Below are 25820 nucleotides of genomic sequence, written 5' to 3' on the forward strand. Positions count from 1 at the left end.
TATCAGGCCGCAGATGGAGATGTTCTTCCCCGGCTCAACATCTCTTTGGACCACCGCCAGGTCAAGAGCTTACGTGTTCCAGTAGAGATGCTGCTACAATGGTTGTAGGAAATTACCTGTGTCACACCTGTCTTCTGAAGTAGGTGGGGTTAATGTGAGAGGGGGAGTGCTGACATGTAGGTGTGAAGACCCCTGAATGAGGCTGTAAAGGAGGACCTGGGCTAACACACTGCTAATCACCCAGCAGTCTTTGATCTGCTCTCATCCACTCATGGACCATCCTTCAGGTGCCATTCAGTGCTCTAGGTGCTGGGATGCTTCTTGAGGAGCACACTGGACAAGATTCCACTTGTAGAATCACATTCTGTGTTTTCATGACCACAGAGTCAAGTTTGAGGACGGAAGCCACTGGTTATTTGCCCTGAGCAGACACGAGCAAGACAGAGGAGCCTGGTGGGCTACAGTCCATGGAACCTCAAAGAGTCAGAACAGACTGAGTGACTGAGCAGACAGACACACACAGGCAGAAGCAGGACAATGGAAGGTGGAGAGATTGCACATTGTACATGACTGACCCCAAATCCTCCATCTCCACACTCCACTCCTTCTGGCCTGTCCTTACCCATCTGCTGGGGTGTACACAGATCTGTCAGCATCCGTCTTTCCATAGATGCCCTTTTCAAGGCAAAAAACATGAGCAGAATTGACCTTTCTGCAGTCCTGCTCATACTCCAGGGTACCCTAGTGGCTGGAATCTCAGGGAGTGAAACCAGCAACCAGGTCCAGAGTAAGTCCTAGCTCACTTCTCTGCAGACTGGAGGGAAAGAGGGTGAGTGCATGGAAGGCGTGGGAAGAGGGGTGTGGTGGATGCTGCAAGCCCTCTCTGGATTTCTTCTGGGAAGTGAGCTGTTGAACTCCAGGGACACTTCTTGATTCTCAAGTGAATCAAGATTTACTTGATTCTCAAAGAGTGAGATTGATTCTCAAAAAGCATGTGGTCTGCTTTTTTTTTTTTTTTTTTTTTTTTTTTACTGGAGAAATCTGGTTTTTTTTTTTTTTTTTTTAATTTTATTTTATTAGTTGGAGGCCAATTACTTCACAACATTTCAGTGGGTTTTGTCATACATTGACACGAATCAGCCATTGAGTTACACGTATTCCCCATCCCGATCCCCCCTCCCACCTCCCTCTCCACCCGACTCCTCTGGGTCCTCCCAGTGCACCAGGCCCGAGCACTCGTCTCATGCATCCCACCTGGGCTAGTGATCTGATTCACCATAGATAATATACATGCTGTTCTTTTGAAACATCCCACCCTCACCTTCTCCCACGGAGTTCAAAAGTCTGTTCTGTACTTCTGTGTTTCTTTTTCTGTTTTGCATATAGGGTTATCATTACCATCTTTCTAAATTCCGTATATATGTGTTAGTATGCTGTAATGTTCTTTATCTTTCTGGCTTACTTCACTCTGTATAATGGGCTCCAGTTTCATCCATCTCATTAGAACTGATTCAAATGAATTCTTTTTAACAGCTGAGTAATATTCCATGGTGTATATGTACCACAGCTTCCTTATCCATTCATCTGCGGATGGGCATCTAGGCTGCTTCCATGTCCTGGCTATTATAAACAGTGCTGCGATGAACATTGGGGTGCACGTGTCTCTTTCAGATCTGGTTTCCTCGGTGTGTATGCCCAGAAGTGGTATTGCTGGGTCATATGGCAGTTCTATTTCCAGTTTTTTAAGAAATCTCCACACTGTTTTCCATAGTGGCTGTACTAGTTTGCATTCCCACCAACAGTGTAAGAGGGTTCCCTTTTCTCCACACCCTCTCCAGCATTTATTGCTTGTAGACTTTTGGATAGCAGCCATCCTGACTGGCGTGTAATGGTATCTCATTGTGGTTTTGATTTGCATTTCTCTAATAATGAGTGATGTTGAGCATCTTTTCATGTGTTTGTTAGTCATCTGTATGTCTTCTTTGGAGAAATGTCTGTTTAGTTCTTTGGCCCATTTTTTGATTGGGTCATTTATTTTTCTGGAATTGAGCTTCAGGAGTTGCTTGTATATTTTTGAGATTAGTCCTTTGTCTGTTTCTTCATTTGCTATTATTTTCTCCCAATCTGAGGGCTGTCTTTTCACCTTACTTATAGTTTCCTTTGTAGTGCAAAAGCTTTTAAGTTTCATTAGGTCCCATTTGTTTAGTTTTGCTTTTATTTCCAATATTCTGGGAGGTGGGTCATAGAGGATCCTGCTGAGATTTATGTCAGAGAGTGTTTTGCCTATGTTCTCCTCTAGGAGTTTTATAGTTTCTGGTCTTACATTTAGATCTTTAATCCATTTTGAGTTTATTTTTGTGTATGGTGTTAGAAAGTGTTCTAGTTTCATTCTTTTACAAGTGGTTAACCAGTTTTCCCAGCACCACTTGTTAAAGAGGTTGTCTTTTTTCCATTGTATATCCTTGCCTCCTTTGTCAAAGATAAGGTGTCCATAGGTTCGTGGATTTATCTCTGGGCTTTCTATTCTGTTCCATTGATCTATATTTCTGTCTTTGTGCCAGTACCATACTGTCTTGATGACTGTGGCTTTGTAGTAGAGTCTGAAGTCAGGGAGGGTGATTCCTCCAGTTCCATTCTTCTTTCTCAAGATTACTTTGGCTATTCGTGGTTTTCTGTATTTCCATACAAATTGTGAAATTATTTGTTCTAGTTCTGTGAAAAATACCGTTGGTAGCTTGATAGGGATTGCATTGAATCTATAGATTGCTTTGGGTAGAATAGCCATTTTGACAATATTGATTCTTCCAATCCATGAACACGGTATGTTTCTCCATCTGTTTGTGTCCTCTTTGATTTCTTTTATCAGTGTTTTATAGTTTTCTATGTACAGGTCTTTTGTTTCTTTAGGTAGATATACTCCTAAGTATTTTATTCTTTTTGTTGCAATGGTGAATGGTATTGTTTCCTTAATTTCTCTTTCTGTTTTCTCATTGTTAGTGTATAGAAATGCAAGGGATTTCTGTGTATTAATTTTATATCCTGCAACTTTACTATATTCGTTGATTAGCTCTAGTAATTTTCTGGTAGAATCTTTAGGGTTTGCTATGTAGAGGATCATGTCATCTGCAAACAGCGAGAGTTTCACTTCTTCTTTTCCTATCTGGGTTCCTTTTACTTCTTTTTCTGCTCTGATTGCTGTGGCCAAAACTTCATGTGGTCTGCTTTTAATAAAATTATCCCACCTCATTTTACAAAATCATGAGCTTCATCTCTGAGACTGTCAATTTCTAGTCTCTACCTTGTTCCTAAATGCCACTTTAGAATAGTAAAAAGACCCATATTTGATCCTTGTCCTGGTTCATGCCCCAGGACTCCAGAAACTCTTGGAATTTATTGTCTTTCTCTAAGTGCTGAAATCTGTGAAGGATGAGACCTTAGATAGTATCTGAGTGCACCTGGACTCCAGGATATGCCATCATATGATTAGAGGGTTAGAATTATCAGCCCCTAGACCCTCTGGGGAAGAGAGAATGGATACTGAGTTCCATCAACAATGGCCAACTATTCAATAAAATTGCCTACCTCAAACCCTTAATTAAAATCCATGTACACTGCATTCAGAGAGCTTCAGAGAGGTGATAACATAAATGGTTTGTAAGGCAGAAGTGTCCTGAAATGGCATGGATGCTCAGAATTTCCTACTCCCTCTTTGCCTTATGCTTCTCCTCCCTTTTGCTGTCTCGGAGTTTTATTTTTTATAATAAGAGGGGACCATATGTAAATGTTCTCCAGTTCTGTGAGTGGTTGTGATAACTTCTTGAACATGGGAGTTGGGTCAAAGAATATCTGAATTAACAGTCAGTTGGTCACGGGTGTAAGTGACCCCAGCCAGGGCTCATGATCAACACTGGAAGCGTGAGCTGACCTCAAGGATGGAGCCGTCATCCTGTGGGGTCGGGGTCATCTCTGCAGATTTAGTGTCAAAAGTGAATAGACTGCTGGATGCCCAGTGGGTGTGGGGGAACTAGTTGCTTTTGGCAGAGACCCCACATGTTTGTTGTCAGGGACAAAACCCAGACTCACTGTTTTCTTCCATTTGTGTCTGGGGTGAGATTCAGGGACAGGGGACTATAATATGTTGAACAGACACTCAGATCCCTCAGCAGTTCTCTACATTTTCAGAATTCCTGACAGAATCAGGGACTTGATTAAACGGGTTGTAACAGAATGTGTCTTGTCCTCATCCTACCACCTACATGCTGTGTATCCTGGGACATTGCCATCTGCAACTTTTACATGAGAGCAGTGGCACCAAGTTTCTAGAGATTTTTGAAAGGGTTACTAGTTATGAGTACAAAGATTTCACACCTTTGTGGTCAGTGGTGTCCATTTTCCATCAAAATATTTTCGTCTGAAAGACTTGTTGACCTGCTTACATTTTCCCATGACATATCCAAAAAAACATGTGAAAAAATTTCTCTGTGATGAAATTAATCAGAGAGTTGAGTAACACCTGAGGGTCTTCTCTTCAGAGGCAATGGCAGGCAGAGCAAGAAATGCAGTACTTTGTTGAGTTTGCTCTTGGGGCCAGAATTGCTTTCTCCAGGCTGGTACGACCTTAGTCAAGAATCAATGCCCTTCCCCTTGTGCCCCTATCAGACTACATTTTATTTTCCTATAATGATACAGATGACAGTTACACGCATAATTATATAGACAGGCCTCATCATCATAGAGACTAGTAGGAATTTTACTCTATCCACTCTCTTCAATGATGGTGCACTTGGCATGAGTCTGAACCAGGAGAGTCATTTACTAGAGAAACACTTATCAAAATGCATCTTTTTGATTCTGAGAGCATAGTCTTTAAGTAGGAAACAGCTATAAACAAATATAGTAAAATAATATACACACAATAAATGAGGGGAACACACAATAAAGTTGGGGAGAATCCTATGCCAGGTTATGATGAGCGTTGTGAAGAAAGAGAGAGATGGGGATAAAGGAGGCTGGCAAGGGTCAGGGAAATGCTCTGTGATAAGGAGGTTTTGAGCAGATGCTTCCAAAAAAGTGCCTGAGTGTTTGAGCAGCACCCATGACCAGAGTGGCTGAGGCTGAGAGGGTTGAGGGGCAGGGGAGTGGAAGGGATGAGACAGAGAGGACCTGGGGACAAGTCATGAAGACAGGTATAGAACTGTAAGAATCAGAATTTGACTCTTAGAAAGCTAGGGGGTCACTGAGGGATGGGTCATGGGAGCTATGGGGTAGGATTCCCTTTGAAACAGGATCCTTGTGGCTGTAGCATGGAGGGTGGCCTCTAGTGGGTGAAGGGCAGAGACAGAGGCCCCTGGGTGGGCTGCTGAATTGTCCGGGTGAGCCATGATGAAGTGTGTGTCCATATTGTTGCCTGGATTGAACTCGGTACATTAGAATAACATGAATCACTTACTCTGTTGAGATTTCTGTGGCAGCTTCATCACAAATCAGGATTCATTAAATCTTTAGCCATTTATAATGTAGTCACCCTTCAAAGCCTAGCCTCTCCTTAAGTTTTGGAGACAGAGAAAAGCAGAAGGTGAGAATTAAAACCTATACCTATGGCTGATTCATGTTGATGTTTGACAGAAAACAGCAAAAATCCATAAAGCAATTATTCTTCAAGCAAAAAAATATATAAATTAAAAGAAAATAAACTCAACCACCAACGGAGAAGGCAATGGCAACCCACTCCAGTACACTTGCCTGGAAAATCTCATGGACGGAGAAGTCTGGTAGGCTGCAGTGCATGGGGTTGTGAAGAAATGGACACGACTGAGCGACTTCACTTTCAATTTTCACTTGCATGCATTGGAGGAGGAAATGGCAACCCACTCCAGTGTTCTTGCCTGGAGAATCCCAGGGACGGGGGATCCTGGTGGGCTGTATGGGGTCATACAGAGTCGGACACGACTGAAGTGACTTAGCAGCAGCAGCAGCAACCACCAAATCAGGTGTTAGTTACCCATGCAACCAAACTCCATTCTAAGGTTAGATTGAGGCTGTGCTGTTCACCTTTCTCACATCATAAAAGACCCTTAGTGCTGTCATTGCTAAGGAAATTCAATCGTTTTAGGAGCATAGTTCCAGGATCAATGGTTCCTTAATTCCAGTGCCCATTATGTAAGCAAAGTAGACATTTTGGGGGGTTTTCTTCCATGCCTGCCTCCATTAAATTATGATGCCTTCACACTTCTTTTTTATACCAAAAGCTTTTAACTATATACATCTATAAATCAGAGTATTATAAACTGGTGGGCCATTGTACAGCTTCAGTCATGATCAACATATGGAGAATATTCTTACTGTGTATCTTTTATTCTTGTTCTAGTTACAGCTGATCAGTGGAAACATGCCAATTCAGTAATGATATGCAATATTTACAATATTACCCTGTCAATCTGAAGCCTAACAACATGAATAATAATATCCTACAGAGCAGGATATGAAATGGCCTATTCACATTCATACCCATACCACTCTCTATTGCAAATAAACTGGTATTTTCTGTATTTTACCTTTTAGACCCAGCTGTGATGACCATCTTTGTATTTCACTGAGATCCTCCCACCCCTATAGCCCTGTGGCCTGACGTCTGCCTGGAGCCTCCATTCATGAGTCCCTGTGAGGCCAAACTAAGCAGACACAGCTACAATGCCACACCCAGTTTCTGGTAGATTTTTGTATATGGTAGCTAAAATGTTAAGAACAGATGGGATGGGGAGGGAGGCGAGAGAGGGGATCGGGATGGGAAACACATGTAAATCAATGGCTGATTCATGTCAATGTATGACAAAAACCACTACAATATTGTAAAGTAATTAGCCTCCAACTAATAAAAATAAATGGAAAAAAAAAAGTAGAATAAGATGTTAAGAACAAAGACTGCAATGGGGGCCAAGCTATGTTAAGACCCCTGCTGGTGCTATCCTATCCTGGGTAAGACAGCAGGCAGGGCGTAAGGAGAGGGAAAGGGCTGGGGAAAGAGGTGGAGCTCAGGAGGGTACACACTCCTCAAAACCACCCACAGTGTCTGTTTTCCTCACTGCCTCCAGGGAGAGGTGGCTGCCATATCCTTAGAAATTATTGGTTGAGCATGTCCTCTAGGGGCCAACTTGGGAAAAGTTCAGCCCTAGAAGCACCATCTTGATAATTTGAGCTTACTCTCGTGCTCCCCTTTCTTAGATGCAAAGAGTAAGTCAGGACCCCCACAGAGCAGGTCTGTAGTGCTACTGAGTCCCCCAGCTCGGTTTCAAAAATTTACTTCCTTCTGCTGATTATTGTGATCCTGAGAGGATAGTGGTTACTCATTTCTAGGATGGTCTAGGTCTTGTCCAGATACACAATGTCCAGATGTGTGGCTTGAGAAATTCAATCAGAAAGCTCCTCTACTTTGCAGAGGCCATGGGAACTGGGCTCCCCTGAGATGCTGAAGTTCAAGGAACACCGAGTCAGGGCTGAGCTCTGGCTGCTTGTCATAATATTCAGGCCTTTCCCTCTTGCTTCTTAACCCTACCTTCCTCAGCAGAAATCTGCCTCTTTCTTCTCTCCCACAGGACTACTTCCTTTATCCTGTCTCATCCGTTGGCTCTAGGCACCATGAAAGCAAGTCTTCTCTTTATCCTTAGAACATTGCACAGCTCCAGAAAGAAAGGATACAGTCCATGCATATTGAAGCAAGGATAGAAGCAATGCAGGAGAAAAGCTCTTCATGAATGCAATGAAAATAGTGCCTGGAATGTGAATTCCTGACCCTTGCTGTAATCATCCTTGTCACTACATCCTCACCTTCAACCTCCACCCCACCAGCACTTTGAAAGCCTTAGATATGTGGTTGAATGCTGCCAGAGAGGCTGGGACCCCCTCATATTATTGTAAATATGATTGACACTCATGAAGTCATGTCCAAAATCTTTGATGCATGGTCTGTGTTAATATCAAGTAGATTTGCCCAGGTAGTGTTTGTATGTCTGTGTATTAATGAAATCAAATTATCTGGGGATACTTGAAAAACAGGCAAGTGTCTTCCTCCTGATTTTCAGCTGTTTGTCTTGCAGCAAGTCACTTTTCTGTAGCTGTACTTTGGTATCTTCATCTCTAATATAGGAATAATGATAGTTGATTGATAAGATTGTTAAGGAAGACTAAGCTATCTTTTTACCAACACTTCCTGAGAGCCCGCATGACAGGTCACAATTTTAAATGCCCTCCAGGACAAGTGAGTAATGTGAATGGAAGTATTTTATGTGAGGTCGAGGCAGGCGGACCATGCGAAATGGTGGGACTTGTGGAAGTTTGAGAGAATGCTCCCCCCTTGAGAGGAGAGCCCCACGAGGATACGTCATTCATTTGCTCCCTTTCTTTAAGGGCTTTTAGGATTAGATGAATTATATGTTTCATGTGTCTAGGATAAGTCCTGCTACAGTGAAGAATTTAAGTTTTACCTGGAGTAATTACTCATTATTGTTATTATTACTGCTGCAAAGGACTTTGCCTTCTAGGGAGAAGGAATATATGCCTGTTGCATCCATTGCTGCTACAGAAACCACATGATGTGGGCAGCACGGGTCTCATGGAATATCTGAAGATGCAGGATTCTGACAGTTTTAAATCCTCAGGCTCAAAATTAGGAAAATGCAGAGCTGGTACCCAAACCGAGGTCCTATGGTCCCATCACAGAGAGCAGGAGGAACGAAGTGCTACTGGTGTTCCTCCAAGGTCCTCTGATATCCACTAAGGCAGAAAGCTCTCCTGTTGTGAAGCCAGATGAGGGATGACTGCGGGTCAGCTGTGGATACAGGTTCAGCTCCCTGTTTCCCCTCTGCCCCCTCCCCTTACTTGTTTTTTGGTGCATAAACAGAGTTATAGCCCAGGATGACATCACCTTCATCAGCTACCTTCCTATCTGGACCAACACCAGGGCCAGAGTTCCTCGCTTTCAAAAACCACTAGTGTAGAGTCCCGAGTTGTGGTTGGGGTAGTTGGGTGGTAAGTAATCTTACAAGGTCCCTGAGATCCACTCTAGCCCCTGAGGTCTATTTTGGCATGTAGCTCTCCTGTTGGTGAAACCAGATGAGGGACAGTGGGTGGTCATGCTCTGGAGATGTGTTTATATCTCTACTTTCCTTCTGCTCACTCCCTTTGTTTTATTTCTACCCAGAATATCAGGGTTTGTGCCCCAGATGCAGATGCTTTTCCCCGGTTCAACATCTCTTTGGACCAATTCCAAGTAAAGAGTGTGTGTTCCAGCAGAGATGCTGCCACAACAGTTGCAGGAAGCTTCCCTGTGTCATTCCTGTCTTCTGAAGTAAGTAGGGTTAATGTGAGAGCACCGAGGCTGTAAAGGAGGACCTGGCCTAACACACTGCTGATCACCTGGCAGTCCTTTGATCTGCTCTCATCCACTCACAGACTATGCTTCACGTGCCATGCACTGCTGTAGCTGCTGGGATGCTTCTTGAGGACCATATTGGACAAAATTCCACTTGTAGAATCATGTTCTGTGTTTTCATGAGAACACAGACAGAGTCAAGTTTGAGAACTGAAGTCACTGTCCATTTGCCATGAGCAGATACAAGCAGGACAGAGGAGCCTGGCGAGCTGCAGTCCATGGGGTGTCAAAGAGTCAGACAATATGAGGTGACTCGGTAGACATGCCTGCACAGGCAATGGAAGGTGGGGAGATTACCTGTTGTACATGACTGACCCCAAATCCTTCATTTTCACACTCCACTCCTTCTGGCCTGTCCTTACCATCTGCTGGTATGTAAACAGATCTGTCATCATCCTTCTTTCCATAGATGCCCTTTTGCAAGGCCACAAACATGAGCAGACTCTGCCTTTCTGCAACCTCACATATTTTCCTGGACACCATTCTGGCCAGCATTCTGGGGGGATGAAACCAGCAACCAGGTCCAGAGTAAAGTTTCACTTTGAAAGAGGATCCTCAGAACAAACTTTTGGACTCTATGGGAGAAGGCGAGGGTGGGATGATCTGAGAGAATAGCATCAAAACATGTATATTATCAAGTGTGAAACAGATCGCCAGTCCAGGTTGGATGAATGAGACAAGTGCTCAGGGCTGGTGCACTGGGAAGACCCAGAGGGATCGGATAGGGAGGGAGGTGGGAGGTGGGGGGTCAGGATGGGGAACACATGTAAATCCATGACTGATTCATGTCAATGTATTGCGAAAACAACTACAGTATTGCAAAAACAACTACAGTATTGCAAAAACAACTACAATATTGTAAAGTAATTAGCCTCCAACTAATAAAAATAAATGAAAGAAAAAAAAAAAGAGAGAGAGAGAGAGGATCCTTGTGGCTGTAGTGTGGAGAGTGGCCTCTAGGGGGCTAAGGGCAGAGATGGAGGACTCTGGCAGGCTGCCGAATTGTCCAGGTGAGCCATGTTGAAGTGTGTATCCATACTGTTGCTTGGATTGATCTCAGTTCATTAGAATAACGTGAACAACTTGCTCTGTTGAGACTTCATCACAAATCAGGATTCACTAAATCTTTAGGCATTTGTGATGTATTCACGCTTCTAACCCTTGCCTCTCCTTGAGGTTTGGAAACAGGGAAAAGCAGAAGGTGAGAATTAAAACATACCTATGGCTGCTTCATATTGATGACTGACAAAAACAACAAAATTCTGTAAAGTAATTATCCTACCTACGATGAAAAAATATATAAATTAAGAAAAAGATAAAAAACTCAACCTCCCAATCAGGTGTTCATTACCCAGGCAAATAACCTCCTTTCTAAGATTAGACTGCAGCTTTGCTGGTCACCTCCTGCACGTCATAGAAGACTCCCTTGATGCTGTCATCTCAGGAAATTCAATCATTTTAGGAGATCGGTAATGGGACTGGTTAGAAGACCAAATTAATACTTCTTGTATAAGTCAGAGTGTCTGTATTCCTTTAATATTCCTTTATTCCAGTGCCCATGGTGTAAACAAAGTAGACATAGCAGGAGGTTTTCTTCCATGCCCTTCTCCATTAAACCATGACAGCTTCACACTGTGTTTTTCATAGTGGAGACTTTCAACTATACACTTGTACAGATCATAGTATTATAAACTGGTGGACCATTGTCCAGCTCCAGTTATGATCAAAATATGGAGAATATTCTTAATGTGTGTCTTTTATTCTTGTTCCATTTGCGGCTAATCAGTGGAAACATGCCAATTCATGTATAAATATCAGTAATATATGCAATTATTTACAATATTATCCTGTTGATCTGAAACTAACAACATGAATAATAATGTCCTGCAAAACAGTATATGAAATGGCCTTTTCACATTCATACCCATACCACACTCTATCACAAAGGAACTGGTATTTTCTGTGTTTTACATTTTAGACCCAGCTGTGATGACCATCTTTGTACTTCACTGAGATCCTCCCACCCCTATAGCCCTGTGGCCTGACATCTGCCTGGAGCCTCCATTCATGGGTCCCTGTGAGGCCAAACTAAGCAGACACAAATACAGTGCCACATCTAGTTTCTGGCAGATTTTTGTACATGGTAGCTAAAATGTTAAGAACGAAGACTACAGTGGCGGCCTTGCTGTATTAAGACCCCTGCTGGTACTATCCTATCCTGGGTAAGACAGCAGGCAGAGCATGGAATAGGGGAAGGGCTGGGGAAAGAGGTGGAGCATAGGAGGGCACATACACACTTCTCTAGACCACCCACAGTGACTATTTTCCTTGCTGTCTCCTGGAAGAAGGGGTTGCAGTATCCTTAGAAATCATGGGCTGAGCATGTCCTCCAGGGGCCAGCTTGGGCAATGGTCAGCCCTAGAAGCACCATCCTGATAATCTGAGCTTACTCTCATGCTCCCCTTTCTTAGATGGGAAGAGAAAGCAAGCCAGCCAGAGAGCAGGTCTGCCGTGCTACTGTGGCACTTCCTTCTTGTTGGTCATTGTGATCCTGAGAGCGCTGTGGTTGCTCATTTCTAGGATGAGGTCCTAGAAATGTACCCTTGGTCCTGTCCAGATACAAAGTGTCCAGGTCTGGGGCTTCAGAGGTTCAATCAGCAAGTTCCTCTACTTTTGCAGAGGCCATGGGAACTGAGCTCCCCTGAGATGATGAAGTCCAAGGAGCACCCAGTCAGGGCTGAGCTCTGGCTCCTTCTGAGAATATTCAGCCTTTCCCTCTTGCTTCTCAACACTACCTTCCTCAGCAGAAATCTGCCTCTTTCCTCTCCCATAGGACTACTTATTTACTCCTGCCTCATCCAGTTGGCTCTAAGCACCATGAGAACAAATCTTCCCTTGGTCCCTAGAACTTTGCACAGCTCCCCATCCATAGGATACAGTTCGTAAATATTGAAGTTAGGATGGAAACAATGCGGGGGAAAAGCTCCTCATGACTGCAGGAAAAGTAGAGCCTGGGATGTGAATTCCTGACTCTTGCTGTAATCTTCTTCATCACTACATCCTCACCTTCATCCTCCACCCCACCAGCACCTTGAGAGCCTTGGGAACGTGGCAGCCTGGATGCTGTCACAGAGGCTGGGAACGCCTCATTTCCTTGTAAATGTGATTGCCAGTCATGAAATCACATCCAAAAACTTGATGCATCATCTGTGTTTGTATCAAGAAGATTCGCCTGGGTGGTGGTTGCTTGTTTGTGTGTTAGTGAAATTGAAATATCTCGGAATACTTGAAAAAAAGGCAAGTGTCTTCCTCCTGATTTTCAGCTGTTTGTCTTGCAGCAAGTCACTTTTCTGTAGCTGTACTTTGGTATCTTCATCTCTAATACAGGGATAATGAGAGTTGATTGATAAGATTGTTAAGGAAGACCAAGCTATCTTTTTATCAACACTTCCTGAGAGCCCACATGACAGGTCACAATTTTAAATGCCCTCCAGGACAAGTGAGTAATGTGAATGGAAGTATTTTGTGTGAGGCGGAGGCAGGCGGACCATGCGAAATGGTGGGACTTGTGGAAGTTTGAGAGAATGCTCCCCTCCTGAGAAGAGAGCCCTACGAGGATATGTCACTCATTTGTTCCCTTTCTTTAAGGGCTTTTAGGATTAGATGAATTATATGTTTCATGTGTCTAGGATAATGCCTGCTACAGTGAAAAGTTTAAGTTTTACCTAGAGTAATGCTACTACAAAGGACTTTGCCTTCTAGGGAGAAGGAATGCCTGTTGGATCCCTTGCTTCCACAGCAACCACATCATGTGGGCATCACCCGTCTCATGTGCCACCTGAAGGCACAGGGTTCTGAGATTTTAAATCCTCAGGCACAAAGTTAGAAAAATGCAGAGCTGGTACCCAAACCGAGGTCCTGTGGCCCCGTCACCAGTGAGGGAGAGAGCAGGAGGAACGGGGAGGCTACCAGTGTTCTTCCAAAGTCCCCTGATGTCCACCCAGGCAGACAGCTCTCCTTTTGCTGAAACCAGATGAGAGATGACTGTTGGTCTTGCTGTGGATGCAGGTTTATCTCCCTTCTTTCCCTCTGCTCCTTCCCCTTACTTGCTTTTTGATGCATAAACAGAGTTATAGCCCAGAACGACATCACCTTCATCAGCTAAGTTCCTTCTTGGACGAATGTCAGGGCCAGGGCCCCTTGGTACAAAAACCACTAGTGTGGAGTCCTGAGCTGTGGTTTGGTAGATTGGTGGTAGGTAATCTTCCAAGGTCCCTGAGATCCACTCTAGCCCCTGAGGCCCACTCTGGCAGGCAGCTCTCCTGTTTTGTGAAACCAAGGGTTAGGGTTAGGGTTAGTGGGTGTTCATGCTCTGGAGACATGTTTATGTCTTTATTTCCATTCTGCCCACTCCCTTTACTTAATTTCTACCCAGAATATCAGGGTTTGTGCCCCAATGGAGATTCTTTTCCCTGGCTCAACATCTCTTTAGACCAGTTCCAAGTAACTAGCTTCTGTGTTCCATTAGAGATGCTGTCACAATGGTTGCAGGAAACTCACCTGTGTCATACCGGTCCTCTGAAATAAATGGGGTTAATGTGAGAGCACTGACATGTAGATATGAAGACAGCTGCATGAGGCTGTGAAGGAGGACCTGGCCTAACACACTGTTGATCACCTAGCAGTCCTTTGATCTGCTCTTGTCCACCCACAGGCCATCTGTCACATGCCATGCAGTGCTGTAGCTGCTGGGATGCTTCTTGAGGACCATATTGGACAAAATTCCACCCCTAGAATCACATTCTATGTTTTCATGAGACCACAGACAGAGTCAAGTTTGAAGACTGAAGTCACTGTTCATTTGCCCTGAGCAGACACAAGCAGGACAGAGGAGCCTGGTGAGTTGCATTCTATGGGGTGTCAAAGAGTCAGACAATATGAAGTGACTCAGCAGACACAAAAACACAGGGAGAAGCAGGACAGTGGAAGGCAGGGAGATTACACATTGCACGTGACTGACCCCAAATCCTCTATTTCCTCACTCCCCTTCTTCCGGCCTGTTCTTACCCATCTGCTGGGGTGTAAGCAGTTCTGTGAATATTCGTTTTTCCATAGATGCCCTTCTGCAAGACCGCAAACATGAGCAGACTCTGCTTCTTTGCAGCCCTGCTCATTTTCCTGGACACCATTCTGGCCAGCATTCTGGGGGATGAAACCAGCAACCAGCTCCGGGGTACATCCCAGCTCACCTCTCGTCTACAGACTGGAGGGAAATGTGGTGAGTGCATGGAAGGGGTGGGAAGAGGGGTGTGGAGGATGCTGCTGCCCTCTCTGGATTTCTTCTGGGAAGTGAGCAGTTGAACTCCAGCACATTTCTTGACTCTCAGAAAGTATCAATATGTGTTCTGCTTTTAATAAAATTATCCCACCTCATTTTACAAAATCATGAATTTCATCTCTGAGACTGTCTATTCCTAGTCTCTACCTTGTCCCTAAATGTCATTTAGGATACTTAAAATATCCATATTTGATCCTTGTCCTGGTTCATGCCCCAGGAATCCAGAAACTCTTGGAATTTATTGTCTTTCTCTAAGTACTGAAATCTGTGAAGGATGAGACCTTAGATAGTATCTGCGTACACCTGGACTCCAGAATATGCCATCATATGATTAGAAGGTTAGAATTTTCAATCCCCAGTCTCTCTGGGGAAGAGAGAATGGATACTGAGTTCCACCAAGAATGGCCAAAGATTCAGTCAAACTGACCACTTCAAACTGTCGATTAATATTCATGAACACTACATTCAGAGAATTTCAAAGGGGTACCATCATCAAGGTTTTGTAAGGGTGGATTGTGCTGAGATGGTGTGGAGGGTTGGCATTTCCTACTATCTCTTTCCTTATGCTTCTCCTCCCTTTCGCTGTCTAGGAGTTTTATATTTTATAATAGGGGACCATAATTAAAAGTTGGGAGGAACTACCCCACATCCAAGGTAAGGAGCAGTGGCTGCGCTTTGCTGGAGCAGCCGTGAAGAGATACTCCAAATCCAAGGTAAGAGAAAACCAAGTAAGATGGTAGGCACTGAGAGAGGGCATCAGAGGGCAGATAGACTGAAACCACAGTCACAGACAACTTAGCCAATCTGATCACATGAACCACAGCCTTGTCTAATTCAGTGAAACTAAGCCATGCTCTGTGGGGCCACCCAAGATGGATGGGTCATGGTGGAGAGGTCTGAGAGAATGTGGTCCACCAGAGAAGGGAATAGCAAACCACTTCAGTATTCTTGCCTTGAGAACCCCATGAACAATATGAAAAGGCAAAAAGATAGGACACTGAAAAATGAACTCCCCAGGTCGGTAGGTGCCCAGTATGCTACTGGACATCAGTGGAGAAATAACTCCAGAAAAAATGAAAGGATGTAGCCAAAACAAAAACAACACCCAGTTGTGGATGGGACTGGTGATAGAAGCAAGGTTCAATACTGTAAAGAGCAATATTGCATAGGAACCTGGAATGTTAGGTCCATGAAGCAAGGCAAATTGGAAGTGGTCAAACAGGAGATGATAAAAGTGAACATCGACATTCTAGGAATCCGTGAACTAAGATGGACTGGAATGGGTGAATTTAACTCAGATGACCATTATATCTACTACTGTGGGCAGGAATCCCTGAGAAGAAATGGAGTAGCCATCATGGTCAACAAAAGAGTCCGAAATGCAGTTCTTGGATGCAGTCTCAAAAACAACAGAATGATCTCTGTTCGTTTCCAAGGGAAACCATTCAATATCACGGTAATTCAAGTCTATATCCTGACCAGTAACACTAAAGAAGCTGAAGTTGAACAGTTCTATGAAGACCTACAAGACCTTCTAGAACTAACATCCCCCAAAAATGTCCTTTTTATTATAGGGGACTGGAATGCAAAAGTAGGAAGTCAAGAAACACCTGGGGTAACAGACAAATTTGGCCTTGGAGTACAGAATGAAGCAGGGCAAAGGCTAATAGTGTTCTGCCAAGAGAACGCACTGGTCATAGCAAACACTCTCTTCCAACAACACAAGAGAAGACTCTACACATGGACATCACCAGATGGTCGACACTGAAATCAGACTGATTATATTCTTTGCAGCCAAAGACGGAGAAGCTCTATACAGTCAGCAAAAACAAGACCGGGAGCTGACTGTGGCTCAGATCATGAACTCCTTATTGCCAAATTCTGACTGAAATTGAAGAATGTGGAGAAAACCACTGGACCATTCAGGTATGACCTAAATAAAATCCCCTATGACTACACAGTGAAAGTGAGAAATAGATTTATGGGACTAGATCTGATAGACAGAGTGCCTGATGAACTATGGATGGAGGTTTGTGACATTGTACAGGAGACAGGAATCAAGACCATCCCCAAGAAAAAGAAATGCAAAAAAGCAAAATGGCTGTCTGAGGAGGACTTACAAATAGCTGTGAAAAGAAGGGAAGCAAAAAGCAAAAGCGAAAAGGAAAGATATACCCATTTGGATGCAGAGTTCCAAAGAATAGCAAGGAGAGATAAGAAAGCCTTCCTCAGTGATCAATGCAAAGAAATAGTGGAAAACAATAGAATGAGAAAGACTACAGGTCTCTTCAAGAAAATTAAAGATACCAAGGGAACATTCATGCAAAGATGGGCTCAATAAAGGACAGAAATAGTAGGGACCTAACAGAAGCAGAAGATATTAAGAAGAGTTGACAAGAATACACAGAAGAACAGTACAAAAAATATCTTCATGACCCAGATAATCATGATGGTGTGATCCATCGTGAGCCAAACATCCTGGAGTGTGAAGTCAAGTGGGCCTTAGGAAGCATCACTACAAACAAAGCTAGTGGAGGTGGTGGAATTCCCGTTGAACTATTTCAAATCCTGAAAGATGATGCTGTGAAAGTGCTGCACTCAATATGCCAGCAAATTGGGAAAATTCAGCAGTGGCCACAGGACTGGAAAAAGTCACTTTTCATTCCAATCCCCAAAAAGGCAATGCCAAAGAATGCTCAAACTACTACACAATTGCACTCATCTCACACGCTAGTAAAGTATTGCTTAAAATTCTCCAAGCCAGGTTCAGCAATACATGAACCGTGAACTTCCAGATGTTCAAGCTGATTTTTAGAAAAGGCAGAGGAACCAGAGATCAAATTGCTAACATCCTCTGGATCATTGAAAAAGCAAGAAAGTTCCTGAAAGACATATATTTCTGCTTTATTGACTATGCCAAAGCCTTTGACTGTGTGGATCACAATAAATTGTGAAAAATTCTGAAAGAGATGGGAATACCAGACCACCTGACCTGCCTCTTGAGACATCTGTATGCAGGTCAGGAAGCAACAGTTAGAACTGGACATGGAACGACAGACTGGTTCCTAATAGGAAAAGGAGTACATTATGGCTGTATATTGTCACCCTGCTTATTTAACTTATATGCAGAGTACATCATGAGAAACGTTGGGCTGGAAGAAGCACAAGCTGGAATCAAGATTGCCGGGAGAAATATCAATAACCTCAGATATGCAGACAAAACCACCCTTATGGCAAAAAGTGAAGAGGAACTAAAAACCCTCTTGATGAAAGTGAAAGAGGAGAGTGAAAAAGTTGGCTTAAAGCTCAACGTTCAGAAAACTAAGATCATGGCATCTGGTCCCATCACTTCATGGCAAATAGATGGGGAAACAGTGGAAACAGTGTCAGACTTTATTTTGGGGGGCTCCAAAATCACTGCAGATGGTGATTGCAGCCATGAAATTAAAAGACACTTACTCCTTGGAAGGTAAGTTATGACCAAATTAGACAGCATATTAAAAAGCAGAGACATTCCTTTGTCAACAAAGTTCCATATAATCACGGCTATGGTTTTTCCAGCGGTCATGTATGGATGTGAGAGTTGGACTATAAAGAAATCTGAGCTCAGAAGAATTGATGCTTTTGAACCATTGTGTTGGAGAAGACTCCTGAGAGTCCCTTGGACTGCAAGGAGATCCAACCAGTCCATCCTAAAGGAGATCAATCCTGGGTGTTCATTGGTAGGACTGATGTTGAAGCTGAAATTCCAATACTTTGGCCACCTGATGCGAAGAGCTGACTCATTGGAAAAGACCCTGATGCTGGGAAAGATTGAGGGCTGGAGGAGAGGGGATGACAGAGGATGAGATGGTTTGATGGCATCACTGACTCAATGGACATGGGTTTGGGTGGACTCTGGATGTTGGTGATGGACAGGGAGGCCTGGTGTGCTCCTGTTCATGGTATCGCAGAGTTGAACATGACTGAGTGATTGAACTGAACTGATAAGTAAAGGGTCCCAATTTCTGTGAGCAATTTTGATAACTTGTTCAACATGGGAGTTCAGTCAAAGAATATCTGAATTAACAGTCAGTTGATCACACGTGTAAGTGACCCCAAGATTGTGATAAACACTTGAAATGTGGACCAACCTCAAGGATGGAGTCATCACCATTGGGGTCTGGGTTACCTCTGCGGATTTAGTGTCAAAAGTGAATTGACTCCTGTATGCCCAGTGTGTGTGAGGGAATAGGTTGCTGTTGGCAGAGACCCTACATGTTTGTTGTCAGGGACAAAACCCAGACTCACTGTTTTCTTCCATTTGTGTCTGGGGTAAGATTCAGGGACAGGGGACTATAATATGTTGAACAGAGCAAATAGAACCCCTCAGTAGTTCTCTGCCTTTTTAGATTTCCTGACAGAAACAAGAACTTGATTAAATGGGTTGTGACAGATTGTATCTTTTCCTCATCCTACCACCTAGATGCTGTTTGTCCTGGGATAGTCCAATCTGCAACTTTTTCATGAGAGCAGGGGCAGCAAGTTTCCAGAGATTTTTGAAAGGATTATTAGTTATGCCTTTGTGGTCAGCAGTGTCCATTTTCCACCAAAAATTTTCATCTGAAAGACTTGTCAACCTACCTACACATCTTCATGACATATCTGAAAAAACATATGCATCAAATAATGATTATATCCCAGTGATGAAATTACCGGGTTGAGTGACAGCTGAGGGTCTTCTCTTCAGAGGCAATGGCTGGCAGAGCAAGAAATGCAGTATGTTGTTGAGTTTGCTCTTGGGGCCAGAATTGCTTTCTCCAGGCTGGTACGACCTTAGTCAAGAATCAATGCCCTTCCCCTTGTGCCCCTATCAGACTACATTTTATTTTCCTATAATGATACAGATGACAGTTACACGCATAATTATATAGACAGGCCTCATCATCATAGAGACTAGTAGGAATTTTACTCTATCCACTCTCTTCAATGATGGTGCACTTGGCATGAGTCTGAACCAGGAGAGTCATTTACTAGAGAAATACTTATCAAAATGCATCTTTTTGATTCTGAGAGCATAGTCTTTAAGTAGGAAACAGCTATAAACAAAATATAGTAAAATAATATACACACAATAAAGGAGGGGAACACACAATAAAGTTGGGGAGAATCCTATGCCAGGTTATGATGAGCGTTGTGAAGAAAGAGAGAGATGGGGATAAAGGAGGCTGGCAAGGGTCAGGGAAATGCTCTGTGATAAGGAGGTTTTGAGCAGATGCTTCCAAAAAAGTGTCTGAATGTTAGAGCAGCACCCATGACCAGAGTGGCTGAGGCTGAGAGGGTTGAGGGGCAGGGGAGTGGAAGGGATGAGACAGAGAGGACCTGGGGACAAGTCATGAAGACAGGTATAGAACTGTAAGAGTCAGAATTTGACTCTCAGAAAGCTAGGGGGTCACTGAGGGATGGGTCATGGGAGCCATGGGATAGGATTCACTTTGTTTTTTTTGAAACAGAATCCTTGTGATTATAGCATGGAGAGTGGCCTCTAGGGGGTGAAGGGCAGAGACAGAGGCCCCTGGGTGGGCTGCTGCATTTTCCAGGTGAGTCATGATGAAGTGTATATCCATATTGTTGCCTGGATTGAACTCGGTACATTAGAATAACATGAATCACTTGCTCTGTTGAGATTTCTGTGGCGGCTTCATCACAAATCAGGATTCATTAAATCTTCAGCCATTTGTGATGTAGTCACCCTTCTAACCCTTGCCTCCCTTTGAGTTTTGGGGGAAGGAAAAGCAGAAGCTGGAATTAAAATCTATATCTATGGCTGATTCATGTTGATGTTTGACAGAAAGCAACAAAATTCTGTAAAGCAATTTTCCTTGAATTAAAAAATATATAAAAATAAAAACAAATCAACCACCAAATCAGGTGTTAGTTACCCAGGCAAAAACCTCCTTTCCAAGGTTAGATTGAGGCTTTGCTGATGACCTCTCTCACATCGTAAAAGACTCCCTTGGTGCTGTCACCTCTATGGAAATCCAGTAGTTTTTGGTGCTCAGTTACAGAACCAGTTAGAAGATCAAATTAATACCTCTTACATAAATCAGAGTATCAGTATTCCTAGAATATTCCTTAATCCCAGTGCCCATAATGTAAACAAAGTGAACACAGTGGGGGGTTTTCTTCCATTCATTCCTCCATTAAATCATGATTCCTTCTCAGTCTCTTTTTTATACTGAAATCTTACAACTATATACATCTACAGATCAGAGTATTATATGGAGAATATTCTTAAGATACCTTTTTTTCTTGTTCTATTTATAGCTAACCAGTAGAAAAATGCTAATTCATGTATACATGTCAGTAATGATATGTGATTATTTACAATATTACCCAGTCGATCTGAAGTCTAACAATATTAGTAATAATGTCACACAAAGCAGGGTATGAAATGGCCTTTTCACACTCACACTCACATCACTCTCTATTGCAGACAAACTGGTATTTTCTGTATTTTGCCTTTTAGACCCAGCTGTGATGACCATCTTCCTATTTCACTGAGATCCTCCCATCCCTACAGCCTTGTGGCCTGACGCCTGTCTGGAGCCTCCATTCATGGGTCCCTGCAAGGCCAAACTAAGCAGACACAGCTACAATGCCACATTCAGTTTCTGGCAGATTTTTGCATATGGTAGCTAAAATATTAAGAACAAAGACTACAGTGGTGGCCTTGCTGTGTTACGACTCCTGCTGGTGCTATCCTATCCTGGGTAAGACAGCAGGCAGAGTATGGGATAGGGGAAGGGCTGGGGAAAGAAGTGGACTCAGGAGGGTACACACTTCTCTAGACCACCCACAGTGACTATTTTCCTCACTGATTCCTGGGAGAAAGGGCTGCAGTATCCTTAGAAATCATGGGCTGAGCATGTCCTCCAGGGGTCAGCTTGGCAAAAAGTCAGTCCTAGAAGCACCATCCTGATAATCTGAGCTTACTCTCATGCTCCCCTTTCTTAGATGGGGAAGAGTAATTCAGCCAGGCCACAGAACAGGTTGGTAGTGCTACTGGGTCCCCCACATCGGCTTCAGAAATTCACTTATTTCTGGAGGCCACTGTGATCTTGGGAGGACTGTTGTTGCTAATTTTTAGGATGGCCTAGGTACTGACCAGGTACACAGTGTCCAGCTCTGGGGCTTCAGAGATCCAATCAGCAAATTCCTCTACTTTTGCAAAGGCCGTGGGAACTGGGCTCCCCTGAGATGCTGAAGTCTAAGGAGCACCCAGTCATGGCTGAACTCTGGCTGCTTGTGAGAATGTTCAACCTTTCCCTCTTGCTTCTCAACACTACCTTCCTCAGCAGAAATCTACCTCTTTCCTCTCTCCCATAGGACTACTTGCTTTACTCCTGTCTCATCCAGTTGACTCTAAGCACCATGAGAGAAAGTCTTCTCTTTATCCCTAGAACTTTGCACAGTTCCATGCACATAGGATACAGTCCATGAATATTGAAGTTAGGATGGAAACAATGCGGGGGGAAAAGCTCCTCATGACTGCAGTGAAAGTAGAGCCTGGGATGTGAATTCCTGACTCTTACTGTAATCTTCTCCATCACTACATCCTCACCTTCATCCTCCACCCCACCAGCACCTTGAGAGCCTTGGGAACGTGGTAGCCTGGATGCTGCCACAGAGGCTGGGACCACCTCATTTCCTTGTAAATGTGATTGCCAGTCATGAAATCACATCCAAAATCTTTGATGCATCATCTGTGTTAGTATCAAGAAGATTTGCCTGGGTGGTGGTTGTTTGTTTGTGTGTTAGTGAAATTGAAATATCTTGGAATACTTGAAAAACAGGCAAGTGTCTTCCTCCTGATTTTCAGCTGTTTGTCTTGCAGCAAGTCACTTTTCTGTAGCTGTACTTTGGTATCTTCATCTCTAATACAGGAATAATGATAGTTGATTGCTAAGATTAAGGAAGACCAAGCTATCTTCTTTTTTTTTTATGAAGCAAACAGCTATGTTTATTTTTTTTCCATTTATTTTTATTAGTTGGAGGCTAATTATACAGAGTGAAGCAAGCTATCTTTTTATCAACACTTCCTGAGAGCCCGCGTGACAGGTTACAATTTTAAATGCCCTCCAGGACAAGTGAGTAATGTGAATGGAAGTATTTTGTGTGAAGTGGAGGCAGGAGGACCATACAAAATGGTGGGGCTTATGGAAATTGAAGAGAATGCTCCCCTCCTGAGAGCCACACGAGGATATGTCAACAGTTTCCCCCACTCTTTAAGGATTTTTAGGGTTGGATGAACTATATGTTTCATGTGTCTAGGATAAGTCCTGCTACAATGAAAAATTTAAGTTTTACCTAGAGTGATGCTACTACAAAGGACTTTGCCTTCTAGGGAGAAGGAATGCCTGTTGGATCCCTTGCTTCCACAGCAACCACATCATGTGGGCATCACCCGTCTCATGTGCCACCTGAAGACACAAGGTTCTGAGATTTTAAATCCTCAGGCACAAAGTTAGAAAAATGCAGAGCTGGTACCCAAACCAAGATCCTATGGCCCCATCGTCAGTGACAGAGAGAACAAGAGGTATGGGGTGGCTCCCAGTGTTTTTCCAAGGTCCCCTGATGTCCACTTGGGCAGACAGCTCTCCTGTTGCTGAAACCAGATGAGAGATGAATGTTCATGCTGTGGATGCAGGTTCAGCTCCCTTCTTCCCCTCTGCTCCTTCCCCTTACTTGCTTTTTGATGCATAAACAGAGTTATAGCCCAGGATGACATCACCTTCACCAGCTAAGCTCCTGCCTGGACCAATGTCAGGGCCAGGGTTCCTCGGTTCCAAAAACTACAGTGTAGAGTCCTGAGTTGTGGTTGAGGTAGATTGGTGGTAGGCAGTCTTCCAAGACCCGGAGATCTACTCTAGTCTCTGAGGTCCACTCTGGCACATAGCTCTCCTGTTATGTGAAACCAGGCAAGGGGCAGTTGGTGTCATGCTCTGGAGACATATTATTCTTCTATTTCTATTCTGGCCATGCCCTTTACTTTATTTCTATCCAGAATGTCAGGGTTTGTGGCCCTGTTAGAGATGCTTTTCCCTGGCTGAACATCTCTTTGGACCAGTTCCAAGTAACTAGCTTCTGTGTTCCAGTAGAGGTGCTACCACAATGGTTGCAGGAAACTCACCTGTGTCATACCGGTCCTCTGAAATAAATGGGGTTAATGTGAGGGCACTGACATGCAGATATGAAGACAGCTGCATGAGGCTGTAAAGGAGGACCTGGCCTAACACACTGCTGATCACCTAGCAGTCCTTTGATCTGCTCTCATCCACCCACAGGCCATCTGTCACATGCCATGCAGTGCTCGAGGTGCTGGGATGCTTCTTGAGGACCATATTGGACAAATTTCCACCCGTAGAATCACATTCTATGTTTTCACGAGACCACAGACAGAGTCAAGTTTGAAGACTGAAGTCACTGTTCATTTGCCCTGAGCAGACACAAGCAGGACAGAGGAACCTGGCGAGCTGGAGTCCATGGGGTGTCAGAGTCAGACAATATGAAGCGACTCAGCAGACACACAAGCATAGGGAGAAGCAGGACAATGGAAGGCAGGGAGATTACACATTGTACGTGACTGGCCCCAAATCCGCTATTTCCTCACTCCCCTCCTTCTCACCTGTTCTTGCCCATCTGCTGGGGTGTAAACAGATCTGTGAACACCTGTCTTTCCATAGATGCCCTTCTGCAAGGTCACAAACATGAGAAGACTGTGCTTCTCTGCAGCCCTGCTCATTTTCCTGGACACCGTTCTGGCCAGCATTCTGGGGGATGAAACCAGCAACCAGTTCCGGGGTACATCCCAGCTCAATTCTCCCCTACAGACAGGAGGGAAAGGTGGTGAGTGCATGGAAGGGGTGGGAAGAGGGGTGTGGAGGATGCTGCCAGCCCTCTCTGGATTTCTTCTCGAAGTGAGCAGTTGAACTCCAGTATATTTCTTGACTCTCAGAAAGTATCAATATGTGTTCTGCTTTTAATAAAATTATCCCACCTCATTTTACAAAATCATGAATTTCATCTCTGAGACTGTCTATTCCTAGTCTCTACCTTGTCCCTAAATGTCATTTAGGATACTTAAAATATCCATATTTGATCCTTGTCCTGGTTCATGCCCCAGGAATCCAGAAACTCTTGGAATTTATTGTCTTTCTCTAAGTACTGAAATCTGTGAAGGATGAGACCTTAGATAGTATCTGCGTACACCTGGACTCCAGAATATGCCATCATATGATTAGAAGGTTAGTATTTTCAATCCCCAGTCTCTCTGGGGAAGAGAGAATGGATACTGAGTTCCACCAAGAATGGCCAAAGATTCAGTCAAACTGATCACTTCAAACTGTCAATTAAAACCCTCTAAGACTGCATTCAGAGACTTTCAGAGGGGTGATAACATAAATGGTTTAAGGGAGGAGTGTCCTGAGATGGCATGGACACTCAGAATTTCCTTCTCCCTCTTTGCCTTATGCTTCTCCTCCCTTTTGTTGTCTTGGAGTTTTATTTTATTCAGTGGGGAGTTTATTTGAGAGGGGACCATAAGTAAAGGGTCCCCATTTCTGTGAGTGATCCTGATAACTCGTTCAGCATGGGAGTTGGGTCAAACAATATCTGAATTAACAGTCAGTTGGTCACGGTTGTAAGTGACCCCAAGGCTCGTGATCAACACTTGGAAGTGTGGGCTGTCCTCAAGGATGGAGCTCTCACCATGTGGGGTCTGGGTCACCTCTGCGGATTTAGTGTCAAAAGTGAATAGACTGCTGGGTGCCCAGTGGATGTAGGGGAACTGGATGCTTTTGGCAGAGACCCCACATGTTTGTTGTCAGGGACAAAACCCAGACTCATTGTTTTCTTCCATTTGTGTCTTGGGTGAGATCCAGGGTAAGGGGACTATATGTTAAACAGAGTGTTTAGAACCCCTCAGTAGTTCTCTGCATTTTCAGGATTCCCAACAGAATCAGGGACTTGATTAAATGGATTTTGCAGATTGTGTCTTGTTCTCATCCTACTACC

At 43.7% G+C, this 25820-nt stretch overlaps 1 protein-coding gene across 1 annotated transcript in view; it reads left to right on the forward strand.

The window, feature by feature from the left end:
* The window catches only part of LOC136157194 (uncharacterized), a 112119-nt gene that overhangs the window by 49468 nt on the left and 36831 nt on the right, over positions 1-25820 (forward strand). Inside the window, 3 exon segments of the mRNA XM_065919189.1 lie at positions 11899-11962; positions 14543-14776; positions 24491-24653. Coding sequence (XP_065775261.1) covers positions 11899-11962; positions 14543-14776; positions 24491-24653 — 461 coding nt within the window.

Source organism: Muntiacus reevesi, chromosome 2 (genome assembly GCF_963930625.1).
Source record: "Muntiacus reevesi chromosome 2, mMunRee1.1, whole genome shotgun sequence".
NCBI classification, from domain to species: domain Eukaryota; kingdom Metazoa; phylum Chordata; class Mammalia; order Artiodactyla; family Cervidae; genus Muntiacus; species Muntiacus reevesi.